General features: G+C 43.2%; 1 protein-coding gene across 1 annotated transcript in view; it reads right to left on the bottom strand.

Annotated features, from left to right (window-relative positions):
* The window catches only part of LOC138261745 (cryptochrome DASH-like), a 218,871-nt gene that overhangs the window by 146,637 nt on the left and 47,244 nt on the right, over positions 1–24,990 (bottom strand). Inside the window, exons 2-5 of the mRNA XM_069211065.1 lie at positions 9,442–9,614; positions 4,371–4,464; positions 3,706–3,836; positions 1,176–1,324 (exon numbers count right to left, since the gene is read on the bottom strand). Of these exons, the coding sequence (XP_069067166.1) occupies positions 1,176–1,324; positions 3,706–3,836; positions 4,371–4,464; positions 9,442–9,614 (547 nt within the window). The remainder of the gene's footprint in view (positions 1–1,175; positions 1,325–3,705; positions 3,837–4,370; positions 4,465–9,441; positions 9,615–24,990) is intronic.

Genomic DNA, 24,990 nt, shown 5'->3' with positions numbered 1-24,990 from the left:
ATTCACATTTTACTAACACCCACTACGCATACAACATCTGAAAATGGGTCATCCCACTTTAGCCACTGGATCTCTTTCACTGTCAATCATGGCATCTTCTGATCACATGTGCACAGCTACCCAAAAAGAAGTGCACTTCAGTGCTGGAGGGGGGGGGGGTGGCGGATCTTTAAACACTTTACTATGTCAAAGCTTTTTTTCTTTCCTTCTCTAGCCTCTTATTTTTTGCCATATTTGAGTGCTTAATATGTGTTTTAAGGTCACAGTACTTCAAAGTCAAAAACCTTTTCTTGCACCAATAAAATTATTTTTTTCTGTAATGGCCATTACAACTAAAAACACCCGATAAGTACACCCAGGCTAGGCAGCACCCTTACGATTGTAATAAAATATTTGCATTGGTTATTTTTTCCTTTTCAAATTGTATTGCAGGTGTATATGTGCTACATTTTTCTGGTAACATGATTTTTTTTTTATTTTCATGGCATGCACGTGCAATAAAGAATAACAATATTTAAAGCTCCAGTTTGCCACGGCCAGGCCTAATAGCGTTACCAATGCTTTTCATCTTACAATATACATGTTTAACCACTCTTTAAGTGGACACATACATATTGATGGAACCACTGCAAATCTTTAACTCTTTCCAGTGGTTCTGAAATTCGTGGCTATTCAGATATTCAAAGTAGCAGAAAAGTCAACAGTTTTTGGGACTCCTACATTGAGAATTTCTTTTAGATTAGGTGCCCTCGAATGTTAGGCCTGAAGTGGAGGATTTGCTTCTTCATGTGGATGCTTGTCTGGCTTGCAGTCGGCATTTTACAATCTTCATGTATCCTGCTGTTTATTTCTGCGAGTCTGGCAGCATCTACCCGGAGTGGGAGTCAGAGCATTTACAAACATGTTGCCCTATGGTTCCACCCTGCCTGTAGACCTCATATTTGCCCTAGAAGAACCACTAAACCCATACAGAGGACATGAAAGCAGAGCAGAGTCTTCGCCCATTCAAACCTGAGAATCACATGAAGTCTCCAGAGAAGTGTGGAAATCTACACCAATCTAACCTGTGCTACAGCTACTATTACACCCATGGCAACCATAACTCAGCTTTTATGTTAGTTTTTTATGCGATTTAAGTATGAGATATGTGCCTTGAGCTGCTGCGAATCACCCACCTTCTTCGCCTAGATCCTCAATGGTTGGGATGCGTCCTTCGTCTAAACCTGGAGGCAGAGGGGGCAGCTTCCCCGGCATCTGCAGGGTGGGCCGCACGCTGCCCTGAGATTCCACTGCTTTTCTGAACTGGGTATAAACATCCGGTAACCTGTGAGGTTGCAAGAGAAGTCAGTGGAGCATACCTTGATAAAAAACATATTTTTAAATTAAACAGAATATCGTTCTTCAAGAGAGCCGTAAAAGCCAATCTGTTTAACGGATTTAAAAAACCCACACCATAGTTCAGTTTCAGGAACACTTCCTGTAACAGAGATCTTATCTCTCCATCACACCCGTTCTACCTATTTTTATATTGAGTGAATCTAAACCTCTATCAAGTTTTAGGCCATTTTGTGTATGCTCTCTCTTCTTAAGACTACCTGACATTATCATTTTCGACCATCCCTTCTGTGTTACTTAATATATTTCTGTACCTCAGTGCTCTCTATTCGCTTATCCCTTCTTGAAAATATGTACAGCTCTCTAACACTTTCCAGTCTTTGTATGTGCTATGTAAAACTACAAACATAAAATCAATCCGTCAGGCCTACAGTTAATTTTTATTGTAATATCTCCACCACATATTCAAACAAATTAATTTGTTCGCCTGCAAAATGCGTTGGTTTCCATTTTGCAAGCCCATGGACACTTATAAATCTACAAAGGAATCCCTTCAAAGCAAAGTAACTCAAAAGTACTACGTGTGAAACGTATGCACTTTTATCAGAGATAAAATTATACAAACAAAGAACAAAATAAACATATCTTCAAAATGACAAGGGAATTTAGTAATAACTGGTGAAAAAAATCCTCAAAACCATAAAAAGATATCAGTGACAGATTTAGTTGAAAGATCTACAGCTGAAAATTGAAAAGTGTTAAAATCTAACTAATATTAGTGCACATGGTAATACCCTAAAATACAAGCATGGTAATTAGTTTGAATGTGTAAGACCTACATAGCGCAAAGCTAGTAATCAACAGCACACTGAATACAAGACAGGGTTTCATGGACTCAGGGAGGCGAGGGCAGGTTCAGGGATACAACAGCAAGGGCCTTGACATGGGTGTTCAATAGAGAGGAGAGATGTTCAATTATGACGCCAAACAAAAGGCGCTGTACGGTCTTATCACTATGCTTAAACCTGGAAAATCCCACATTCGACCAGCTTCATGATAAAAACCCGAATGAACTAAAAGGGGTCATGAAAATATTTGTACCAGCAAGGCTAGAGTGCAGGGATCAAGCCCGTCATCGTAGACAAGAGCAAGGGAGGAGCCATACCCCTACCACTCCCACCCACGAGGAATGTTTAACAATGGGAACACTTGATCCAGGGCTCTGGGGTAATTTTAGAACACTGAGTAGTGCTCTCTCTACCCAGTGGTATCAGGATCCTTCACAGTGCCCATGGTTCTCTAGGTATGGCAGTGCCTGGCCTAGGATCCTGAAAATTAGGGCACAATACTGTCTAGTGTGCCACGGTCTCTAGGGTTGGATAGGGTGCCTTCAAATATGCTGCACAATAAAACAGGATGATGCCATTCAGTGGCACACAGTGCTTCTATTCAATACCTGAGTCCAACTTGATATGACGCCCCTGCCCAACGTGACAGGCGAATTCTACTCATGTGTCATAATACTGTCCAATATGCCAAGTTTGTCTTTACGGTGCCAGTGAGCTGCCTACATGCCAACACACGGCCAAACATGCCAATGGGCTACTATCTCGTGTCGGCAGGCTGTCACGTATGCCAGTACGGTGTCAAATACTGCATGTTGCCTGCCAGTGAGCCATGCTGCTGCCACACATACTTCAGTGCTACGCAGTACACCAAGATAGTGGGCAAAGCAAAATAGCGCAGCAGCCCTGTTTGCCACATAGTCTGCCAACATTCTGCTTTACATTAGCAGGGTAGGCCAGTTCAACTCCGTGAGACTGTCAGGGCCTAAACTGAAGTGTACCCCAAGTGGGAAGTGATGTATCTTCCAACTACAGGATTAACATAGTTGGGGTGCACTTCTGTACAGGAATTTAAGGTACAACTAGTGTGTGGTATGTTGCTAAATTTGTACCTGTCCTACAGTTTCAATAAAGCTCGTTGTAGGTTGCATCTAGCTATTCAGTGTAATGAGCTACGGAGCTGACATCACACCAGCAGGAATACTCTGTGAAATACTGCTCTAAGTTCATCACCCACTGAACCAGGTATAGCACAGCCGAGGCACCCACTACGGCAATGACTGAGCGCCTTTACTGCAGCACCCCTTTGGGCTTCACATCATCCCTGCCCTTCCACCAGAATGCAATTGCTAATTTGATTGAATTATTCCCACCAGGGAGTTATGCAGACATGGAATGACTTGGAAAATGAGCACAACCGTGCAAGTTAGTATTTTTCTGATTTTATGAACTGAATGTGGACTGTTCACCACGCTGTGGCACCAAAGCGCTGCAGTAGCACAGAGAATCCCCTGCTGTGGCATACCCGGAAATGTGGCGGAATGGAAGGTCATCCCGATGATACAGCGTCGACCCCCAAAAGGTCTGGATTTGTATCCGAAGTCGTGAACACAGCTGTTTCACAGCTGTTTCTACATCTAATTCCTCTTTCGTAGCCTGTGAAAAGGGGCAAAAACATAATTTTATGACGGAGTGACATCCTATTTTTTGGTTTACAGTACAGTTTGAGCATTAAAACAATTGAAAAAGCCTGCTAGTGAGAAAAAAAACGACTACTTCTATATTCAGTGCATTTAGGAGAAAACGTATTGTGGCAGAGCCACAGATCACACTATGTATTTGTGTACAAACAGATCTGCGATGTCAAGATAAATATAAGAGAGGACCAGGTCAAAGAACATACTACCGAGTATACTGTTTATTGCTGCCAATGATTTGTTACTAATACCCAACACAATGGTACTCTTGTTATTGACTGAGGTGCTGGGATTCTGACAGTCACATGCAGGTTGCTTTATTCTGACAACTCCCACCAGAGTGAAATGCCAGGGCAGACTCAACATTTCATCCTTGTAAAGCCCATAACGTGAGTACCACTGAGTAGGTTAATAACAGCAGTTATTTAAGCATCAACCAACACATCATGGTACATGGTGTTATGTACGCAAATGGTAAATGTGCCACACTTACTTCTTCATGAAAAGCCACGGCACTGACTGAGTCAAGTTGTTTGATAAGGTCTTGGACAACATCTTCCGGCTTTCCCTTCCGCACCAGCAAATTGCTATAAAAACAAAAAAATTATAACATGGTGGCATGCTGTCATCTTGGCTTTTAAGACATCAAGGCCTCCATTATGAGATGCCCAAATTAATTCCAGTAAGCGTGGTAACTCCTCTTTCTTCGGCAAACAGTGCATCGCTGCTGTTTTCCCGGCATACATTTCGCAGGTCATTCCTCCTGATATTTACCGGGGGTAGAAATGCCTGGGAAATAGAGACCTGGGTGCATTGGTGGAGAAAACCGCAAAAAGCACCAAAACCTGTTGGAAACGCGCCCTTTTTTGGACAAAACGTGGATAGGCGATAATTATCACATCTGATAAATTATCCAAGCACCTCCTTGTCAGATTTTACCGGGTGCACTAATTATCAGATCTGACACTGGTTCACTAATAGTTAAGTCCCCACGTCCTGAATTAACATTAAGGCTAACTTCATATCATTGACCAAACAGGGTTTGCACAGAGATCGGAAATACAGACTGTGTCATAATTATCAAACTCTCACTAGTTTTCCAGTGATCGGCTCTAAACACACCCAGTAAATAACATTACCCCACAATGAGGTGTTTAACTTGTGTGGTAAATACTTCTATTCTTAATTGTTATGCCTTCTGAAACACTCAACAAAATGTTGTTCCCCATAGGGTGCAGGGCAGCAATTTCCAACCAGGTGATAGATTATGATCGGTGTTGCTGTGGCCCATGCTATTGTATCTGGCTGAATTGCTTTGTCAAATGCTTCAAACGTCTCAAAGCTTTTATTTACCACGTACTCTTTTTGGGATAAGTCAGTAGTTAGCACATAGTTTCACCTTTTTTCTGGTAGAAATTTGCTCAAATGAAGACAACACCCTCTGCTCAGCAATTCATGACCTTCCAAGACCATTTCCCTTCACAATAATCATTCCCTTGCTCTCTCTTGATAATATATGGCCTTAATACCACCCTTTATCAGCATGCAGACGATGCCATACTTTAGCTAAAAACATCCAGGGCCTTAAGAAATATGATCACATCACGCCCATCCCGAGGGAACTTCATTGGCTTCCCTTGCGGGCCCACACCATTTTCAAAGCCAACTGCCTAATTTACAAAAGCAATCAAGACCAGCACCCCCACTTATTTTGCAAAAAAGCTCACCATCTCTAGTGATTCTCGACACACCCACACCAAGGACACCATCAGACTGCAGATTAAGAATTGTAAAAGGGAAAAAACAAGGCAGACAGCCTTGCCATCTATGCACCCAGAATTTGGAACAACATCCATCAGGACTGCCCCAACGCTGCTCAAAATTAAGAAAAGAGTAGACGACTCACCTCTTTAAAGAACACCACATCACAATGTATTAACATTTTGCAAACGAGCTACATCCATTATCATCCATTGACCTTTTGCTTGTCTTAGACCCTGTACAGCACAAGGCTGTCGTTTGGCTCTGTTTGTGCTATAGAAATATCACATACATACATGCATAGATTAACTCTTCACAGACCCGGATGTAGATATTAATTTAAGGACATCTTAATCAATTTCACCATGTCACCTGGCCACTGTGCAGGCATATCTGAGGCATATCTCAAGTGTCTAGCATTTTATTTAAATCATAATGAAAGGTGAGAAGTTGGGGTACTAAGGATCAGATTACATAAGTGAGGTGAATCAGAGAGAAATATACATTCGTATGTGACTTTCAGCTACAGTTTTTGGATACAACGCAATGGCATGATGGGCAATTATAAGCACTGCACTGATATGGGAGTGGGTTCTTGTGAACTTAATCTGTGCCTGCTTTAAGGTGCTTTAATGTATTGTATGGATTGTAGGTTTCCTACAGATTTACTCTTTATTTACTTGCATTGATATCTGCTAAGTGTGGAATGGGCAGAAGATGGTTAGATGTGAGACGGGCGTGGGCTGTATTTTGGGCAACATCTCTCTGCTTAACCATTTTCATTGCTCTTCTAAAAGACTCTAACCCTGTCTGGCCACATTGGAGTGGCTAGTCATCTACTACTTCCTGAGACTCTTGCGATCACTATCTGAAGCTCTCACATCTCCCTACCGAGATAGGCAAACAGGAAAGGGTGACTCAAGCTCCATGGGCTGATATGCTGAAGGACAGGCACTTTTGTAAGTGAAAGGAGTGACAGGCTGGTTGGTTGGGTACTTGAGCAGCATGCCTACCAATATTTGGTATAGCACAGTCTTTTGAGCCTCAGGTCCACCATTCATTTTTTAAGGCCAAAAACATGTCCCCATGCCTCAACAATAACGTTAAGTGTGATTCTCTGTTGTTTCATCATTGGACTGAACATAGTTTTCAACACTGCGGTTTACACTCCTAAAAAAAGCACCCGATATAGCAAAGGCCTAAGCCAAGCCTATTTTCAAGTAATGGTCTCCATAATTATTTTGAAATTGTTAAATTACTGCTTCAACTCCAGTCCAGCAATATTTGGGACAAGTGCTTGACTGCAGCCTGGCAAGAGGGAAACCCTAAAGTAGGAAGACACAAAGGTGCTCACACCCCAAAAGCAGCCTTCATTTATGGATGTCACAGAAGTAGAGACTAATGGGTGAACTGAAGGCCATCGAAAATGTCCAAACATGCGCTGTGGAGGAAGCAGCACAGTTTCACAGAACGTTTGCTATTCCAGGTCGTGGAGGTGCAGCTACAGTACAAGAATACCCAGGAATGTTGTTCATCCCCTGGACATTATTGAAAAGATGATATAAACACACATTTGAAAGATTTTCACACACAGACACAGACACACACACACACACACATATATATATATATAAATATATACACACACGTGTATGTATATATATATATATATATGTATATATATATATATATATATATATATATATATATATATATATATACATATATATATATATATATATATATTTCACTGAAAAAAAACAAAGGTCACAGAGTTGTTATAGCTAGGTTGATGATATACCAGTACGAAACAATAGAAATTCAGCAGTTATAGTTATACTTATTGTTATACTTGTGTTAAGAAACTATAACTCTTAGCCTAGAGTTACTTTCTGGCATGAGTTATAGTTTCTTCAGATAAATATAACTATAACTATAATATAATTGCTGAATTTCTATGGTTTCATTCGGGTAAAACATCAACCTAACTATAACGTCCCTATGACCATTGTTTTTTTCAGTAAATGTCTATGTTTTTTTTAACGTAAAGTAATATCTACTTACCGCATGTTAGGCCATGCGTGACAGGGTTGGCTGCAGGTATCAAACCCTCTTGCATGCACCTAAACCCATTCTGTACACAGCCTTTGGCTGGATGCACTGGGTGTATTTTTTAAACCTTTCGTGGATCCGCCACGAATCTACGGATCGCCCAGAAAAAAAAAGGCAATTATTTTGCACATGTCTCAATTTGTCCTATAGGGGCAGAATACCTTAATCTTGACCCCTTGTATGTTTTTACACTCTTCTTTTCCCACCCCCAGCCGATGTGAGAAACAAAATGGCGACTGCAACTGTTGGTCAGATTGTGGGCAGCCAGTGAGGGCCTTGCTTTTCCCCTCGATTCACCAATCCTCTGCATCCCTAGATATCTCAATTTTTTAACCTTAAATAACTTCGGAAATACTGAACAGATTTACCACAAAAAGCACAATCTGCGGACCAAGATCTAGCATCCTGCCAAATTTGGTGTAATTCAGTTTAGTGGTTCGGGCTCGAGTCCTGTCTAAAGAATGCAAAATCCCGAAAGACACACACTGGGGAAAAAATTGTTTTTGGACTTCCACTTGTTCTCAGCCCTCACTCGATGAATCACCCCGAAACTCTCTAGACTGCGGCTGAAGTGAGTGGCAACATTTGCAACATTTCCTGACGATTCGTCAAACGGCACCAAAGTAATTGGCAAAACAAAAAATGCTATGTTAGTCCTAACTATAACTGCCTACTGGCTATCGGCAGTACGTAATATATATATAAATATGTATGGGCATATATTACATGTTTGAGTGTGTTTATTGCACAAAGTGCAGTTGTATAAAAACCCATGTCTCACAGGTAACCGTGAAATATGGAAAATAGTTCAAAGCTCCCTGTAAAATCTGGAGTTCATCATCATAAAGGAAGCCCCAAAATCACTATGCAGAGCTTTACGAATGTCAGGGCTACTAGGATTATGCAGCATGAAGGACCAAGTTATGTGGCAAACATGCAAATTATGCAGCAGATTCTCTGCCAGTATTATTTTCAACCATTTGACTTAGACACACGTTTTGCAAAATCTGCAAATAATGGGAAGTATGTGGTAAATGCAGCGAATCCATAATTATATGTTAAACACTAGAGCTGCAGAATAACATAAATCTACTGGACCTCACTATTGTCAGTTGTTGCCCCTGCATTTTATTCATGAATGGTAAACAAAACCTAAATATTCTAATTCCGATAAGTGCCCATTTTTGGGTGCTCTTTGAAGAAAACAGCTTTTCAAGCTATCTACCCCAGAACAACATGTAATATAAAAATAGATAAAGGGTAATGTGTAATATGGCTCCTTAATGCATTCTTGGGGTTCTTATGAGATTTACAAACTACTTGGCCTTCAGCTTTGTGCTTTATGGTGTCACCAGGATCCCTTAGTGGCAACTTGAGACCATGTTACATGGAGGTAGGTGTGTATATGGGGGCATGTTTAACACACTGTGAGGACTGAATCCGTCCTCACTATGTTGGTAAGCCCTCACAAACACCATTTGTGAGGATCAAAGCGCTAGGGGGACCAGTCCCCATAGTGTATTTAGGTGCTTTCAAGCAAATGCATCAAAAACACTAAAAGCACAGTTAAATTTGCTTTGCTCTGCTATACAGCCTACCAAAGGCATAGATCAGCTACCTTTTATGGAACCAATATTAAACAGTATTTCTGATCTTCACTCAAAAATGTTTTTTCTAAACGTTCCAGTTACCTTCCTTTCTTCTTAAGCGTTTCTCTTAGATCTTTCACACTTTCCAATAGAAACTTCAATCTGTGTGGACCAGTTTTAGGAAAATTGTAATGATGTGTTCCCACGTAGTGTCTTGGATCAAAACAGTAGAGTGGCACTATGCGTCCTGCATTCTTCAGGGCCCAATGCAACACCTAGAAATCACAAAAGAAACATATTTTAATCTTGTGATGCTTTTACAAGTTAGACATCCTGCAATACAAATTTACGTATCAAGTCAATCACATTTCTGTCACTGAAATAAGACTCAAAATCAACCCCTACCAGCAGCAAAAGTTTGTATTTAAAAAAATGATTTGTGACCCTACGTCCTCATCGTCCACAAATTTACGGTTTTCATATTATCTCAAGATGCTCTGGGCCTGATTTAGATCTTGACGGTGTTACCGCCAAGCCGCATCGGCGGTGGACCCCAAAACACCAGTGTTCTGCACGTCATATTTAGATGTATTGAGGCTGAGCCGCACACTGTAACGACGGAGCACCCTTCTAAGCCGTAAGGCAGGTGGGTTCCTGCTGGCTGTGTTTCATCTGTGCAGGTGGTATACTACCGGTGGATTGCTCACGGAGGGAGCCCGTTGCTGGACCCAATGGACCACAGACAATGGGAGTGCCTATGGATTACAGGTGAGACACACACACACACACACACACACACACATACACACCAACACACACACACATGCACTACCTTAGCTATATGTGTCCTGTCAACAACACACAACACACCATATACACACCGTCATCCATTGCCATTCCAACACCACATAATCCATACATATATGACACAACACACACACACTATTAACACTGCACCCAGACAGAAACACAACCACGACAACCAACACAACTACACACTCAGCTACACAAACACACTCACACGAGGCACAACTACACACATCGCAAAGTCCACCACACAACACTCACCTGTATGTTGTACTCAACACAACATACACAACAATACTGATACAACATGCATGTGACACACATACAGACACAATCACATCATCCACTCCAGCTCCCTCCACCACACCCAGCCAATCCAGTTTCACACACACATATACATACTGACTCACATACACAACTGGCAGCACAACTTTACCAGTACAGGTCCCCTTGCAATGCGCACACAAGGACACTGTTGACAAGTGTGATTGTACCGTCATTGTGGTGCCACCGTTCGTTTAGCATTGAATAATGACACCACAATGACACATGTGTATGTGTGCAATATGCGTGTTGTGCCAATGCGTCCCCATCCATGTCTGACCCAGTCGTGTTCCAGACATATGCATGTCACGGTAATTTAAAAAATTTGCTGGGACATGTATATCCCTGCAGTGGTCCCAACCTCCCGTGCAGAGCTCACCAAACGTATCCCGGCAATGCGGCATCCCTACCTTTGAATCCGGCGATGGGGTGGTTGTTTATTCTCCATGGGTCAGTGGCAGCAGCGTCAGCAGGTCTTGTCCAGTCAAAAACGGAAGTGGAATCGGGGGGTAAGGTAATTTTTTACCTCATTCTCCCCTCAATCCGCCAACTCAAGTATGAAGGTCGGACCGCTAGAGGCATTATTAGTTGCTTAATAAGTTGGGTGGGGATATACCGTTGTTATTCACATACCGGCTCCATCTGATGCACTGAGTGGTGCCCTTCCAGTGAGTGCTACCCCAGGAAGTGGGAGCAGAAAGCAGAGGGGCAGAAATGGATCGATCCAAGCTACAGACTAGAGAGTACAATTTAAGAATGAAGAAACTCAGAAGAACACCATAAAGGGCAACCTGTAACTGAGTTTTGATACATATTTTAATTTGATACCGTTATGTTTGCAATGTAAGAATAAAGCAACTTTGACACCAGCTTACCTGTCTTTATATTCACTCAAACGGTATCCTGAAGGTGAAAGGTCAACAGGTTACTGACAAGATAGTTTTTTATTTTTTTGTCACACCTTTTAACCCACCCCTGTTGGGTCATCAAGAGTACTCCTGCGACCCTGCGGAAGGGCAGGGCAACAATGCATCGCAGTGGCTCTGTTGGGGATTATGTAGTGATTACCGACCAATTGTCATTTACTTGGGGGGGCAGGTGAGTGGACTGGTTGCACTCTAGGGTCGTTTGTATGTTGTACTTCAAAAAGCAATAAAACCGATAAAAAAATAAATAAAAAAAAAGATTCAAGCAAAGCACTTCCTGAGTGATCGGTATACCCAGCATGCATCAGAAGTACAAGGGCAGGTCCAAGGGAGAGCAAAGAGTACACCATCCAGGCAGACACTTTTCTCTGTGGCTCCTCCAGCCATCTGATATTTCATGTATGTTTAACCACTATACACAGTTTAATAAAGATTTTTTCTGCAGCATTTTAGTGTGTCAGTGTTGTTAGGTTGTATGCTAGTGACAATGTTGTTCTCTTGTCTCTGAAATTGCCTCTGGTACTTTGTGTTCTGCCTTGCACCTATGGCGTTGTCCCCTGATGGCACCTGCACTGAGTCCACTGTGAAATGGAAACCTGCATCGCAAAACTCTAGTGGTGTTAAGCTGAAATCATGGTATTCCCATATTTTTTGTCTTACTGACTTACCCACGGCCAGATCACTAGGTATGCCGGTCCTTTTTAATGTGGGGGTATTTTGGGAACCTGGGTCCTAGATGGGGACGGTAGACAAAATCTCAGCTAATTATATGATGTGCGTCAGTGTGGTTCTAGAAGAAAAGCCCAGGATGCAGAAAGACATGCTGAAACTGGTGCAAACTTCCTACAATCCTGATGTCTGTGTGGAAGTGATGGATGCTCACACGCCGTCCATCACCATACATAGTGAAATATGTCACCTGAATGGCATTCATAGACTATCACAGAGCAATAGCAAGAACGTGAAAGATGCTACTGATGTTTACCACATATAGGTGACTACTCGCGATTTTGCGTAACTGCAAAGCATGTGGGCAGTGAGGCCATTTACAACACTAATGTCACTATGACAACATTATTGAACTTGTTCTAGACATTAACATATGTTGCACAAAAATCCCTTTTCTGGTAGACTCCGGTGCTTCCATCAACATGATGAGAGCCACTGAATTTGACAAAGTTCCAGGTTACAATGACACTCAGCCATAAGTAAATCGTGCACTCAAGTTGCTTGCGTGTAAAGGCATTTGTGTGGTGCTGTCAACAGATAATTGTGAGGACAACTGTAAAGTCTACTGCGTGGAAGCCATTTTGGACATAGGATACCTGTTAGTTTCTGCATGGCAGTGAAACATGGTCTAATTCATGTACTATATACAGTCTCATTGCACAAACTGAATTGTTAAGAGATGTAGACATTGCCAGTTGCTTTCTAAACTTGTACATGGTTTTGGTAAACATGAAAATAGATTAGACTGTGTAAAGATAAAGAAGTGAGAAGCATAACTTGGCATTTTAGAGGCATTCCTTACAACATACAATAGCAGTGGGAAGCCAAGATTAACAACCTCTGGCAATAGGACATTATTGAACCTGTGATGGGCACACACGTTGTGTCTCCCCTTTAATCCCAATACCGAAAAAGCAGTCGGGTGGTAGGATCTGCATCTGAGTGGCTAGAAAATGTCTAATTTAGCCATTCGGAGGGAACACATTTATCCCCAAAGATCCAGGATATTATTCATGTCCTCAATGGAGCACGTCTTCTCAATATTAGATTTGAACAAGAGCTATTATCAGTTACAACAGGAAGAGATCTTCAAATACATGATTACATTTGCCACCCACAAGGTCTCATGAAAACACAAGTTGTCACCCACACGGGTCTCTGTCAACAGAAACAGCTCAGCTTAAACATTTCATTAGCTGAAAAAGTATTTGATGGGGTAATCTGAAGAGTCATTCAAGGCATCCAAACTGTTTCAACTATAGCAATGTTGTGTGGGTATTTGGCAAGTCTCGACAAGAGCGTGATAAGGTGCTTTTCAATATCTGCAGTGCATTATCTGAAGTGTGAATTCTGGGAGCCATCAATGAAATTCTACGGTCACATACTTTCCCAAGAGCCCCTCTTTCCAGCCCCTACCAATGTGTCTGCACAAGGGTCCTTCATACATATGGCCAGATATCGCACAAGGCACATACAGCCTTTGCCTCCCTGGACACAACTGATGAAAAAGAACACAAGCCTTACCAGTCTTGAAAACGCCAAGCCAGTTTTGAGGCAATAAAGCAAGCATCATGGATACTGGCAACATGGTGTAATTTGATCCAGCTCTGAGCAGTGACATAAAAGTGCATGGTATCATTGTGGGTTTGGGTGATATTCTCACCCAGCATGACAGTCACCCTGAAGCACCTGCCAAGGTGGCTGCATATGCCAGCTGGAGCATGACCAAACCTGAAACAACCTACCACTAAGCAGGAAAAGGAGAGCTTGACAGTAGTCTGGGCTTGTGGACATTTTAATTTGTTCATTTTGAAAAGCAATTCAACATAATTATCGCCCACAAGGTACTTGTAACGAAAAGTCCAAGATGTCAACTGGAATTGAGAGGATGAAGTCTCCAGTACTACTGCTTTCAGTAGTATTGTTTATGTATGGAGCATAGAGCATAGAGCATGAAAAGACCACTACTGAGCTGATTTGTTTTCCACTGTCTCACTCATCATGGAACCAGTCTATTCATGAAGAATATATGAAATACATCACCAGACAGGCACGTCCAGAATTGATAAGTTGCAGTGATATTCTTCAAGCCACCCCAGAGGATCCGACACTCATAGCTGTGACTGAGCTTTTTGATTCTCAACTTTGAAAATAACTGAAGCAGTTCTACCTTGTAAATAAGCTGGTGGAATGCTGGGCAAGTGACAGAGAGCTCTCTCGCTCATGAGGTTCTGTGTAGATGTAATAAGAACTCTGGAGGAGGGAGTTCCAAGGCAGTTGATGTAAGCCTTTGGACTGTGTTGCCTGCTCCGGTTGGTGGTATTGAAATAAACCCTTCTTTACTTGGACCTGCGACAGCGTCTTCTTCACAACAAGCAGGTTAAGAGTGAACCACGAATACGTGACCTGAAAAAACTGAAGACGTTTTCCCATTTGTTAAGTGAACTGGTCAAACTCTGCAAGGGTTTGCTTCTCCGAGGCATGCGTTTGGCCATCGTGGCATTGTTGCTGAAGGCAGTGATATATGTTGCTTCTAATTAACTTCTACTAAAAAACGTTTTTTCCCTTTACTGGATCAACTTTCTCAGAGTGCACAGTACTAGCCATGTATGTCAGAGTCTGATCACAGACAGTTCCCCTAAAACACTCAGAACGTCTTCACTGCCAGCAGGACTTCAGAAAAAGAGTGGTGGTGGATTTATTTGTCCCATTTCTACAGTTTAACGTGTAATGGTGGTTATTGTTGACTATTCCAGGTTTCCTGAAATTGTACTAGTTCCAAGGTGTGATGCAGCCATTTTGCCACAGAATACAATAGTTTTAACATATGGCATACCTCAATCCATTAAGTAAATCTAATGGGCATCTATTCAAGGAAAATACTTTGCTAGCTTCATTGGTTTTCACCGATGGCAAACTAGTTAGTGCTTTGTATTCCCAAGCTAACAGCATGGTAGAGCACTTCTTAGCTACATTGTACAGTATAAACAATCCAAAATCACGAAAGATTCACCCCCACCTATTCTTTGTCAGACTTTAGGGGACTACCCAGACAGCCAACACAGCACCACTGTGGACATATTCTTGTGGACCTGTTGTTGTTTGGAAGAAAAATCTGCATGCCTTAGGCATCACCAGCCACTCCACTAAATCGGGAATAATTACTGCATCAAGACACTCACAATAAGAAAAGCAAGAACAAACAAAGAATGAGAAGAGTAACACCGACCATCTCGCCAGGACCAATGCAACATGGTATTGGCAAAATTGAAAGGGTCATACGAAAAGAATTCACATTGTGGCCTGACACTGACACAAAGGCTTTGATGCTCCCAACAGCGACTCATGATGTGAAACACTTCATAAATTTGAATCCTCAAGGACGAGGAGAACACTGACTACCTGACTCAGAAAACTTGCCTGACGAGTACACCCTTACCTAAAGCTTTGCTGGAGACTCTCCACACCATGAGTTCACACCGCTGTCTTCATGCCCTAAAACACCTAGTTTACTTTCAAGTTCAAGACCTGCAACCGTGAATAGCACAACCACTAGTTCACCACCCATTCAATTTCATCGCTACATAAAGCTCCTTGAACAGCTTATCACAGCCACTGACTGACTGTTGTGATGCTAAGCGAGGTAGGAGAAGGGATAGTCATCACCTGATATATGTATGTGACATAACAAGATGACAGGAGTTCATGAGTACATCTCTAACCTGCGCCTAGCAGAAATATGGGAGCAAAACCAACAAAGCCCACAGAGATCAGACAAGCCAATAGACATGCTACTCAGTGGTTCCACAATATGGGACTCCATCCAGCCATCTGCAATGGCTGCTCACAGTAAATAGTTACTTTTACAGCATACAGTTGTGACAGTGCTATTGCACTGTGCATCCGACACATCCACTTAACACCCAGCTGTACTGGCATCTGAACTCTATTCTCTCCTGCCATCTGCAATCATGATCATAGTTTCTATCAATTTTTGAACACTTCGAGCACTGTTGGAAACCCCTCTTAGCACTTATGTGCCTATTCATCCACTCAGTGACTCACTTGCACTCCTTCAAGTACCGATCCACAATATTGCACACAAGATAATCAATCAATAAATACCACTTTAAGTTATCATCCAGACCTATTAGCTTTGCTGCTAGTTTGTGAGGGGAATGAGGGTGCTTCCAGTATTGTCTGACTGTTAGACAAAGCAGAGCATGAGAGTGGTGTCAGTAGCATCCGACTCCTACTCTGTGAGGGGTGTGAAGGTGCTGTTGGTAGTGTGTGACTGCTAGTTTGTGATGTCTGCTATACTGCTGTGGTAGCGGGTGACGTCTAATGTATTAAGGGTGCAAGAGTGCTGTCAATGATGTCAGAATCACACACTGTGAGGTTTTGAGCTCTGTTGGTACTGTACCCGGATTGGTGCATACGTTTGTGGGGAGTGCAAGACTGCTAAAACATAAAAGATGTGGGAGTGCTTTCAGTAGTGTGTGACAGAGCTGTCAGTATTTAGGTTTTTTGCTGAGGCTAAGGCCAAGAACATGCTGTGCATGCTTCCTGCATTTGATAATCCAGGCTTTCCATTCAATTATTTTTGAGAATGTGCCCAGTGGTCACAGCGGGCGGTCTACACCCACCAAACCTGTATGATATAACCCTGACCCCCACATACAGTGTACAACCAGTTGTGGTTACTTCCATCACCAGGCAATAGATACACATGTGAAGACAATGTCAGCCCCCTCCCTTAGGAAAGCCTAGGTTTTCATAGACACACACCTGCTGCTCTGGTCTCTGGCCACACATGAACAGCTCCACAGCAGTGTCTAGCTATTACTCAGCCTTGGCTAATGCTGGTCATAGTGCACCAACTCTAAAGCCAATCCAGGTACTTTATCTATGTTCACACACGCACACAGGGGCTTATTCACAAAGGTAAATTTAAACAAGTAAATCTACATATGCAAATTTACTTATATGCTTCTCACTAAGGGAGTCTGCTCGACAGGCTTTCCCACTGGACCTCACTCCCTCCAATGTTTTTCTATCCCTTACAGGGCACACTGGTCTAGGCATGCATGCAGGTCTTGGATTCCCTGGGTGATAACCCCTCACCCAGCGGGGAGACTAGCAGGTGTTGGTCTCCTGTCCTGGTCACAGGCAGAAGTCTTGCAGAGCTTCTACTCCTCGTACAGCTCAAATGGCTGCTTGACAGTTGACATTTTTGGGATCTCAAGGTCCCCTTCTTGTAGTCTATTTCCAGACATCCAATGTGATCTAAAGTCTGAGTTTTTACAGTTTATATTGGGGGTCTGCTCACTTTTGACGTGCCCGCTCCTCTACTTGACAGCCCCTAAACACAGGCCATCAGAGTGACTAAAGTTCACACCTGAATGTTAACCATACTGCTATGTGTATCAAAAGGTTATCCCATGTACACATCTCAACTGAGATATGTTCAGGGCCAATCCTTGTGACCTCTCTCTGAATCAAAGAGCTCCCTTTGAAGTATCCTGCAGAGCCTCGCACTTCCTCTCTCCAGTGTGTCACACCAAGCTTGCAGGAATGCAGCAACACACAAAACTGTCTTGGGGGATTTCTGTACCTCCTCATGTTTCACCATGCAGCTCTGGGTCTCCCAAAATGGAACCCAGAGAGGGCCATGTATAGTACCATTCACAGGCACACATACACCCAGCACATATATACAAGTGTAGCACTGTATTGTACATGAGTAGTACCACAGTAATGCTACTACACATACTACAAACCAGTTTGTGAATAGGTGCCTATCAATTGCATGTGCAGCAACGTGCCATTCAAATACATGGTGCATGTGTGGTGCAGTCAGCTTGCCCGGAGCAGTTAGTTCTCTAACATGCAGTACCGCCGCACTGTATGTACCAAACACTGCTATGCTTCCACACTAGATAAACCACCATAGCTCAACCTAGACGCCATCTACCACTGTCAACACCCACAGGGACAGATTAACAGTGGCTCCTTAGGAACCCAGGCAGTCATGAAACCAATACCTAATGCAATCATCTCTGCAGGAGAGGCAGGGAGCACACCACAGCAGATCAGCCGTTTCTTTGTTGCTGCAAGTAGTACCTCCCACTAGCAAATTTCACACACTATTAACTATTACATCATTACTTTTGGATGGAAAGGCCATCTTTAAAGTAGGGATTCCACAGTGCCACAACAGGGAGCACTGGGGGAGATGGATAAGAGCAGGGCAGGTTCCTTCTAGTGCAGTGGGCAATAACAGCAGACATCCTTTACAGTTCAAGAGGAAATCTGAGAGCAGGGTCAGGCGGTCTCAGAGCAAATAGGGATTGCTTGGTTGCAATTTTAATAGTCTGAGGGGGTGATTCCAACTCTGGCGGACGGCTACCGCCGCCCGCCAGGCGGAAACCGCCATTTGGCCGCCATGCGGCCAAAATTCCGTGGCCCCCATTCTGACATTCCCGCTGGGCCGGCGGGCACTAACCAAGTTAGTACCCGCCGGCCCAGCGGGAATGAGGCCGCAACACAGGAGCCGGCTCCGAATGGAGCCCGCGGTGCGACGGTTGCAGTTGCGCCCGTCGCGCTTTTCACTGTCTGCCATGCAGACAGTGAAAAGCAGGCCGGGCCCTGTTAGGGGGCCCCTGCACTGCCCATGCCAGTGACATGGGCAGTGCAGGGGCCCCCAGGGGCCCCAGGATACCCGTTACCACCAGCCTCTTCCTGGCTGTGAAACCACCAGAAACAGGCTGGCGGTACGGTGGTCAGAATCCCCAGGGCAGCGCTGCTTGCTGCGCTGCCCTGGCGGATTCTCCCAGCCGGGGCAAAAACGGCGGATGACCGCTAGCCCCGGCAATCCGACCGCGGCTTTACCGCCGCGGTCGGAATGGGGATTGAAGCACCGCCAGCCTGTTGGCGGTGCTTCTGTCATTCGTGGCCCTGGCGGTCCAAGACCGCCAGGGTCAGAATGACCCCCTGAGTCTTTTACGTCTGTTGTCCTAAGGCTGCTGTACTATTAGATCTAAACTGAGAACTAAGTACACCCCGGTAGCATTTGATCATTGAGATAGAGAGGCAGAGAAACCCAGGGTTTTCTCTTGGAGTTAGTTTGATTTAAAACTTATTTCATAAAGAGAAAGTTTTTTAATTCACATACAAGTGTTAAACATAAAATCTCAAGTGTACACAATGAAAATGTGGCCTCTATAGCAGCTTCTGAATCAGAGGTCTGCGTAACAATGGGCTCTCATTTTAAATTATGTAATGTCCCTTTCTATGATGTTTGTCACAGGGTTCACAATGTAAAACCCCTTCATATTGTTTTTGTTAGAAGCTATGAAATAATCCTTTATTCAATCATTTACTTAGGGATTGCACCATGCAAAACCACCTTCTTCTGTATTTAGAACAGGATCTGTGTTAACGTTTTTTATTGGTTATGGGCAAAGGAGCTACTTCATAAGAGGGCAACCAGCTGCTGTCCAATCAAAGGCCTTTAAAGAAGATGATGCGGTGGTGCCAAACCCAAGGGCCCATCATACTAAAGCAGTGGTTCCCAACCTTTTGACTCCGTGAGGCCCCCCCCTGAATCATTATTGGAAGCCGGGGACCCTCCAAGCAATTTGTATGATTTGAATTTCAAACGCCAAAACAGTAATTTGCAAAAAAAACACAAACAAGCACACACCAAACAAATACTTGAATCACTAAAGATATCATTATTTTATATTGAAAAATTATGATCTTGGTGACTAACTTTTCAGTGTTTCTTTTATTTAGGAGAGCTGAATCCTCTGGTCAGATTCTACATTTCCCAAGCGATTTCTGTTTTTATTTTTAAGGTACATAAGATCTAAGAAAGCTTCTTCACATAATTATGTGGTGTGGAAAGGAAGTAAAATCACAAGGGCCTCTCATCTCTCCATAGCCTCTCTGTCACATGTAATTCATTTGTTTTATAGCACCTCCGTACCAGTGTAGGGTGTCGGAGCAATTTACAGGGGACTACAAGGTGTAGGATTCACGTCAGCCACACTGGAAGGCTCAGTAACAAAAACATTTGTGACAAAAGCAGTAACCCACTGTGTTATGCACATAAAATACAATTCTTTGCATGATACACGTTCTTTGCAGCAGGCATATCAACCGTTTGCACTATCTTTGAGTCAAAACTGCTACTATGCAACTCATCTCTCTCCAGTAGGTATATAAATCACTACAGTTATTTTAACGCTTTTATTTTTGCCCAAACAATGCTGGATGTACAAGGAACTTTGCAGTGCTTTTAAAACTGCTGCACAAAGGAAGTAATAAATATGTTTTTTTTTTACTTTTCTGTCAGAAGCCCCAGCTGAAGAAGTGGCTTTCTTCTGGCCCAGGCCTGCGGACCCCTGGGAATGTGTCACAGACCCCTGGGGGGCTGCGGACCACAGGTTGGGAATCGCTGTACTAAAGTGTCAAAACTGATCATCAAGTACTCTCCTTCGCACTTCACCCTCAGGTAAGCAAGTCATAGCAGTCTACATCTTACTTGTGGCAAAAGAAAGGGTTAAAAAAACAGGAAGTCCAAATAGCACAAAACTACACTCAGTAAAAAAGCAATAGCCAGCTAGTGATTTTAGTTTTAAACACAAAAAGTACTTTAATTCACACGCACAACTACATAATAAGCTTAAAATTACAAACATATTCAAAGAAAACCAGGCCTCTCTAGCACTTCCTGAACTAGAGATCTGACCAAGAAGGTCTCTCAGTGTTTAACAATATAAAGCCCTTTCCTTAAGTGTGTGTGACTGAGTTCACAATGTAAAACACTGTCGTCCTTCAAACAACTCCGAACGGAAAACTCGGTCCTATTGCATTTGTCAGACGTTCAACATGTGAAACCCACTCCTGTTGTCTCCATCACATGGTTACACCATGCATAGCTCAATTCCTACTGTGTTGTTTACATGTGATATGAATTAGCAACGTCTCTTTCATTTATGAGCAGTTGAACTACTTCATGGGCAGGCTAACACAATTCCTGCCCAGTCAAATAAAGTAGAATATTCTAAAGAAAGTGCAGAGCCAAACCACCTATTGCGTGCTTTTACAGCCAGCAATAACTGCCTTTAGCCAGACCTAAACAAACATTGGCATAGCCAATAGGTCTCGCCTTTGGGACCTTATAAGTATTTAGCCATGCAGTACATGATCCTGGGTGTTACAACATCTACTGTTCTTCAACATGGAAGCTTTGACACTACTAGGCACATTATAGCACTGCAATTAGAAGTATTTATATAAAGACACCATTTTAAGAAACATTAGTAGTATACAAATGAATGTAGTTGGGTTGTCTTACTGTTCCAGCATAAGGTTTGAAACTGGATCTGCACACACAATTTATTTCGTTTGGCTCGGACCTGCAGGTTATTGTACTAATGCCAGATAGTACTTCCAATGTTGGAAATTGGGCTATTAGTTGTGTGGCAAGCACAAGTAATAGTTCCACAATTGTCCTCAGTGGGAACCGAACACCCCATTGTAGCGCTCGACTCTCACAGGGTAGTGAGGTGGAGCAGTCTAAGGCTTACTCAAGGGAGGTGATGTGGGCTAGGAATCACCAATCAATGGCACACAATAATAACACTCAATAATTTCCAGTCAGTAATTTTTCTTTAGGAGAGGGTAAGTAGATTTATTACACACACACTACCAAATACCACATATTAATTTACAAATATGCATTAGCAGATGGACACACCATAGCTGACATTGTGCAACCACTGGCGACCCCCAGAAGGGGCACCCAAACGTATCAAGACTGTTCAAACAGTCCTAGTGTAATAAGGATGTTAAGTTGGTATGAATCATGGTCATAATTGCAATAAGAAGAGATCAATAAAACATATAAAATCATCATGTAAACAAAAAAAATACATTTATCAGAAATAAACTTTATGTTTGTGCATTCCATCAAACACTTGGCATTAGACTGTAATGATCAAAACAGCCCTTAGAGGGCATCACAATAAAAATAGCATTTGGAAGGAATATGGTCATGTAACCATTTAGTCAGCTCCTTGAGGGCATAACCAGATGAAAACAAGAGGGCATTGTAATGTATCCATACATTCAGCCCCTAGAGGAATAGTGCATTACACATTTTCAGGCCTAGCAGGCCTGCTAGAACATTACTACAAGCAAGGCCTTTAAAACACAAATCACAACACAAAACACAAAACTACCAGCTGTAAAACAAAAGTTCCAGCCAGGAGAGAGCTTCAAAAGACATTGAATAGTGGGAGAGGTTTTATTTTGCCCCCCACAACCTAGTGTGGTGACCCAGAAGATGGCCTGGACAGAAAGAGCACATCACGCTGAAACTTTTGATGTCCGTTCCATTGTCCCAGAACCACCAGAGGCTGAGTAATGGGTTGTAAAAGGAATGCCCCACAAAGCCTTATGGGGTGAGTTTCCTGCGTGCAGGGAATATTGTATTGTAGTATCGGCTCCCAGAGAGCCGTGTTGAGGATTTCCCTTGTGTGGTCATGTAACCATATAGTCAGCCCCTAGAGGGCATAACCATGTGAAAACAAAATGGCAGAGAGCATTGCAATGTAGCCATATATTCAGCAGCCCCTACAGGGCATAGTGCATTACACATTTTCAGACCTAACAGGTCTGGTAAAATATTATTTCAAACAAGGCCCTTAAAACACAAACTACTCCCAGCTGTGAAACAAAACATCCAGCCATGAGATAACTTAAAAAGACATTGAATGGTGAGAAAGATTAAGATTTTGAGGTCCCCCAGCCTAGTGTAGGGGACCCAGTAGATGACCTGGACAGAAAGAGGACGTTGTGCGGGGGCAGGTTTCCCGAGTGCAGTGAATACTGTATTGTAGTATTGGCTCATTGAGGATTTCCCTTGTGTGGTCATCTAACCATATAGTCAGCCTCTTGAGGACACAACCACATGAAAACAAAATAGCAGAGAGCACTGCAATGTAACTATATATTCAGCCCCTAGACAGCTCAGTGCATTACACATTTTCAGGCCTTACAGGCCTGCTAAAATATTACAACAAACAAGGTCCTTAAACCACAAACTACTCCCAGCTGTGAAACAAATGTTGCAGCCATGAGAGAGACCTTATAAAGACATTAAATGGTGGGAGAGCTTATAATTTTGCCCCTCCAACCTAGCGTGGGGACCCAATGATGACCTGGAGAGAAAGAGCACATCGTGCTGAACGTTTTGGTAGTGGTCCCATTGTCCTGGGACCACCACGGGCTGAGTTATGGGCAAAAATGTGTTGTAAAAATGCCCAGCAAAGCATTATTGGGTGAGTTTCCAGAGTGCAGTGAATATTGTAGTATCGGCTCTGCCGCTGTGCCAGGGAGAGCCGCTGAGGGTTTCCTTTGTTTTTTTTTCCTCTAAAGTTTGTATATTTTTCAACTGCTAAACATGGGAAGAATTTAGAAATGGGGCTGCAAATTTAACAGGTGCTCATGTAGCGCCTCCAATCTTTTGATTGAGTTTGCGCTATATAAATAAATAAAAAAGAATCTCCCTCCAGCTTGCAGCCATTGTCGGCTGCAGACACCGCAAAGAAACAGCGAGATGCCAGAGGAAAAAGCAACATACCACCACGGAGCAGGAAGCCAGAGACAAAAGTAAAAAGTAATGCTCCCACACTCAGGAATATGGCAGATCGTGTAATAATCCATGAAACAGGCTCAGTCTCCAAGGCAGGAACAAAACAGCCTCAAGGCAGGACAAACAAAGCATTTACCTAACAAAACAAAAGAATTTTGAAAGGCAGGTCAGGGAACGAATGAAAGTGATGGGTGTGTGATGGGCGTGGTGAAAGCCCACAGAAGTAGGGGCCAGATGTAGCAAAAATAAAAATTGCACTCGCAAATTGGAATGCCAGAAAAAAAAGCGATCCGATTTTGCGACTCGCAGCCGGACTCGCAACGCTGTGTGCGAGTCCGCAGTTTGCGAGGTCGCTGTTTGCGAGTGTGCAAAAACGAACTCGCAATTAGCGAGTGGGTGTCGCAAATTGCGAATACCTTCAAAATTGCTTGCAGATGCAGCAGAACACTCCAGAAAGCATACCAGAACACTCTGGAAACCCTTCCTGGCACATGGTGATGGCATCACAGCCAGGAAGTTAACAAATACACCTGGGAGGAGGGCTCAACAGTGAGCAGTGTCTCTGCCACTCACAGTAGGGTGCTGAGGAGTGGTAGGCACAGCACCATGGACGCAGCAGGGACCAGCCAGGCTGGCAGGGGGGGCAGGAGATCATAGATAACAGCCAGGACAGATTCATGTGGCACATGGCGTTAATGTGCCACATGACTGGTTGGCATTTTCCTGCCCATGGACAATTTCAACTTGTATATAGTTTCTTCATGACATTAATAAAACAGTTATTTTTGTTCCACTTAACAAATGGTTAATAGGTGAGTATGGTGGGAGTTGACACGTACCGTCCAAAATATTGCGTTGCAATGTGGTCCCGTCTCAGTCTGCCTTGATTAGCTAGACTCCTATCCCCATGATGGCGATGTGGTTGTTCTTGCTCTTCATCATCAGGATCTGGGTCTGCAGGGGTGAGAGGTAGCCCACGTCGGGTGGCTATGTTGTGGAGGATGGCGCATGCGACCACAATTTTGAAAGCGGTAATGGGGGTGTATTGGAGGGCGCCTCCACTGCGGTGGAGGCATCTGAATTTTGCCTTCAGCAGTCCGAAGGTGCGCTCGATCAGGTTCCTGGTCCTCTTATGCGCACTGTTGTATTGCCTCTCCGATTCAGTTCTGGGTGTTAAAAACGGAGTCATGATCCAAGGCC

This window comes from Pleurodeles waltl, chromosome 10 (genome assembly GCF_031143425.1).
Source record: "Pleurodeles waltl isolate 20211129_DDA chromosome 10, aPleWal1.hap1.20221129, whole genome shotgun sequence".
Classification (NCBI taxonomy): domain Eukaryota; kingdom Metazoa; phylum Chordata; class Amphibia; order Caudata; family Salamandridae; genus Pleurodeles; species Pleurodeles waltl.
The sequence above is the reverse complement of the archived record's forward strand: the minus strand, read 5'-3'. Positions and strand labels throughout refer to the sequence as shown.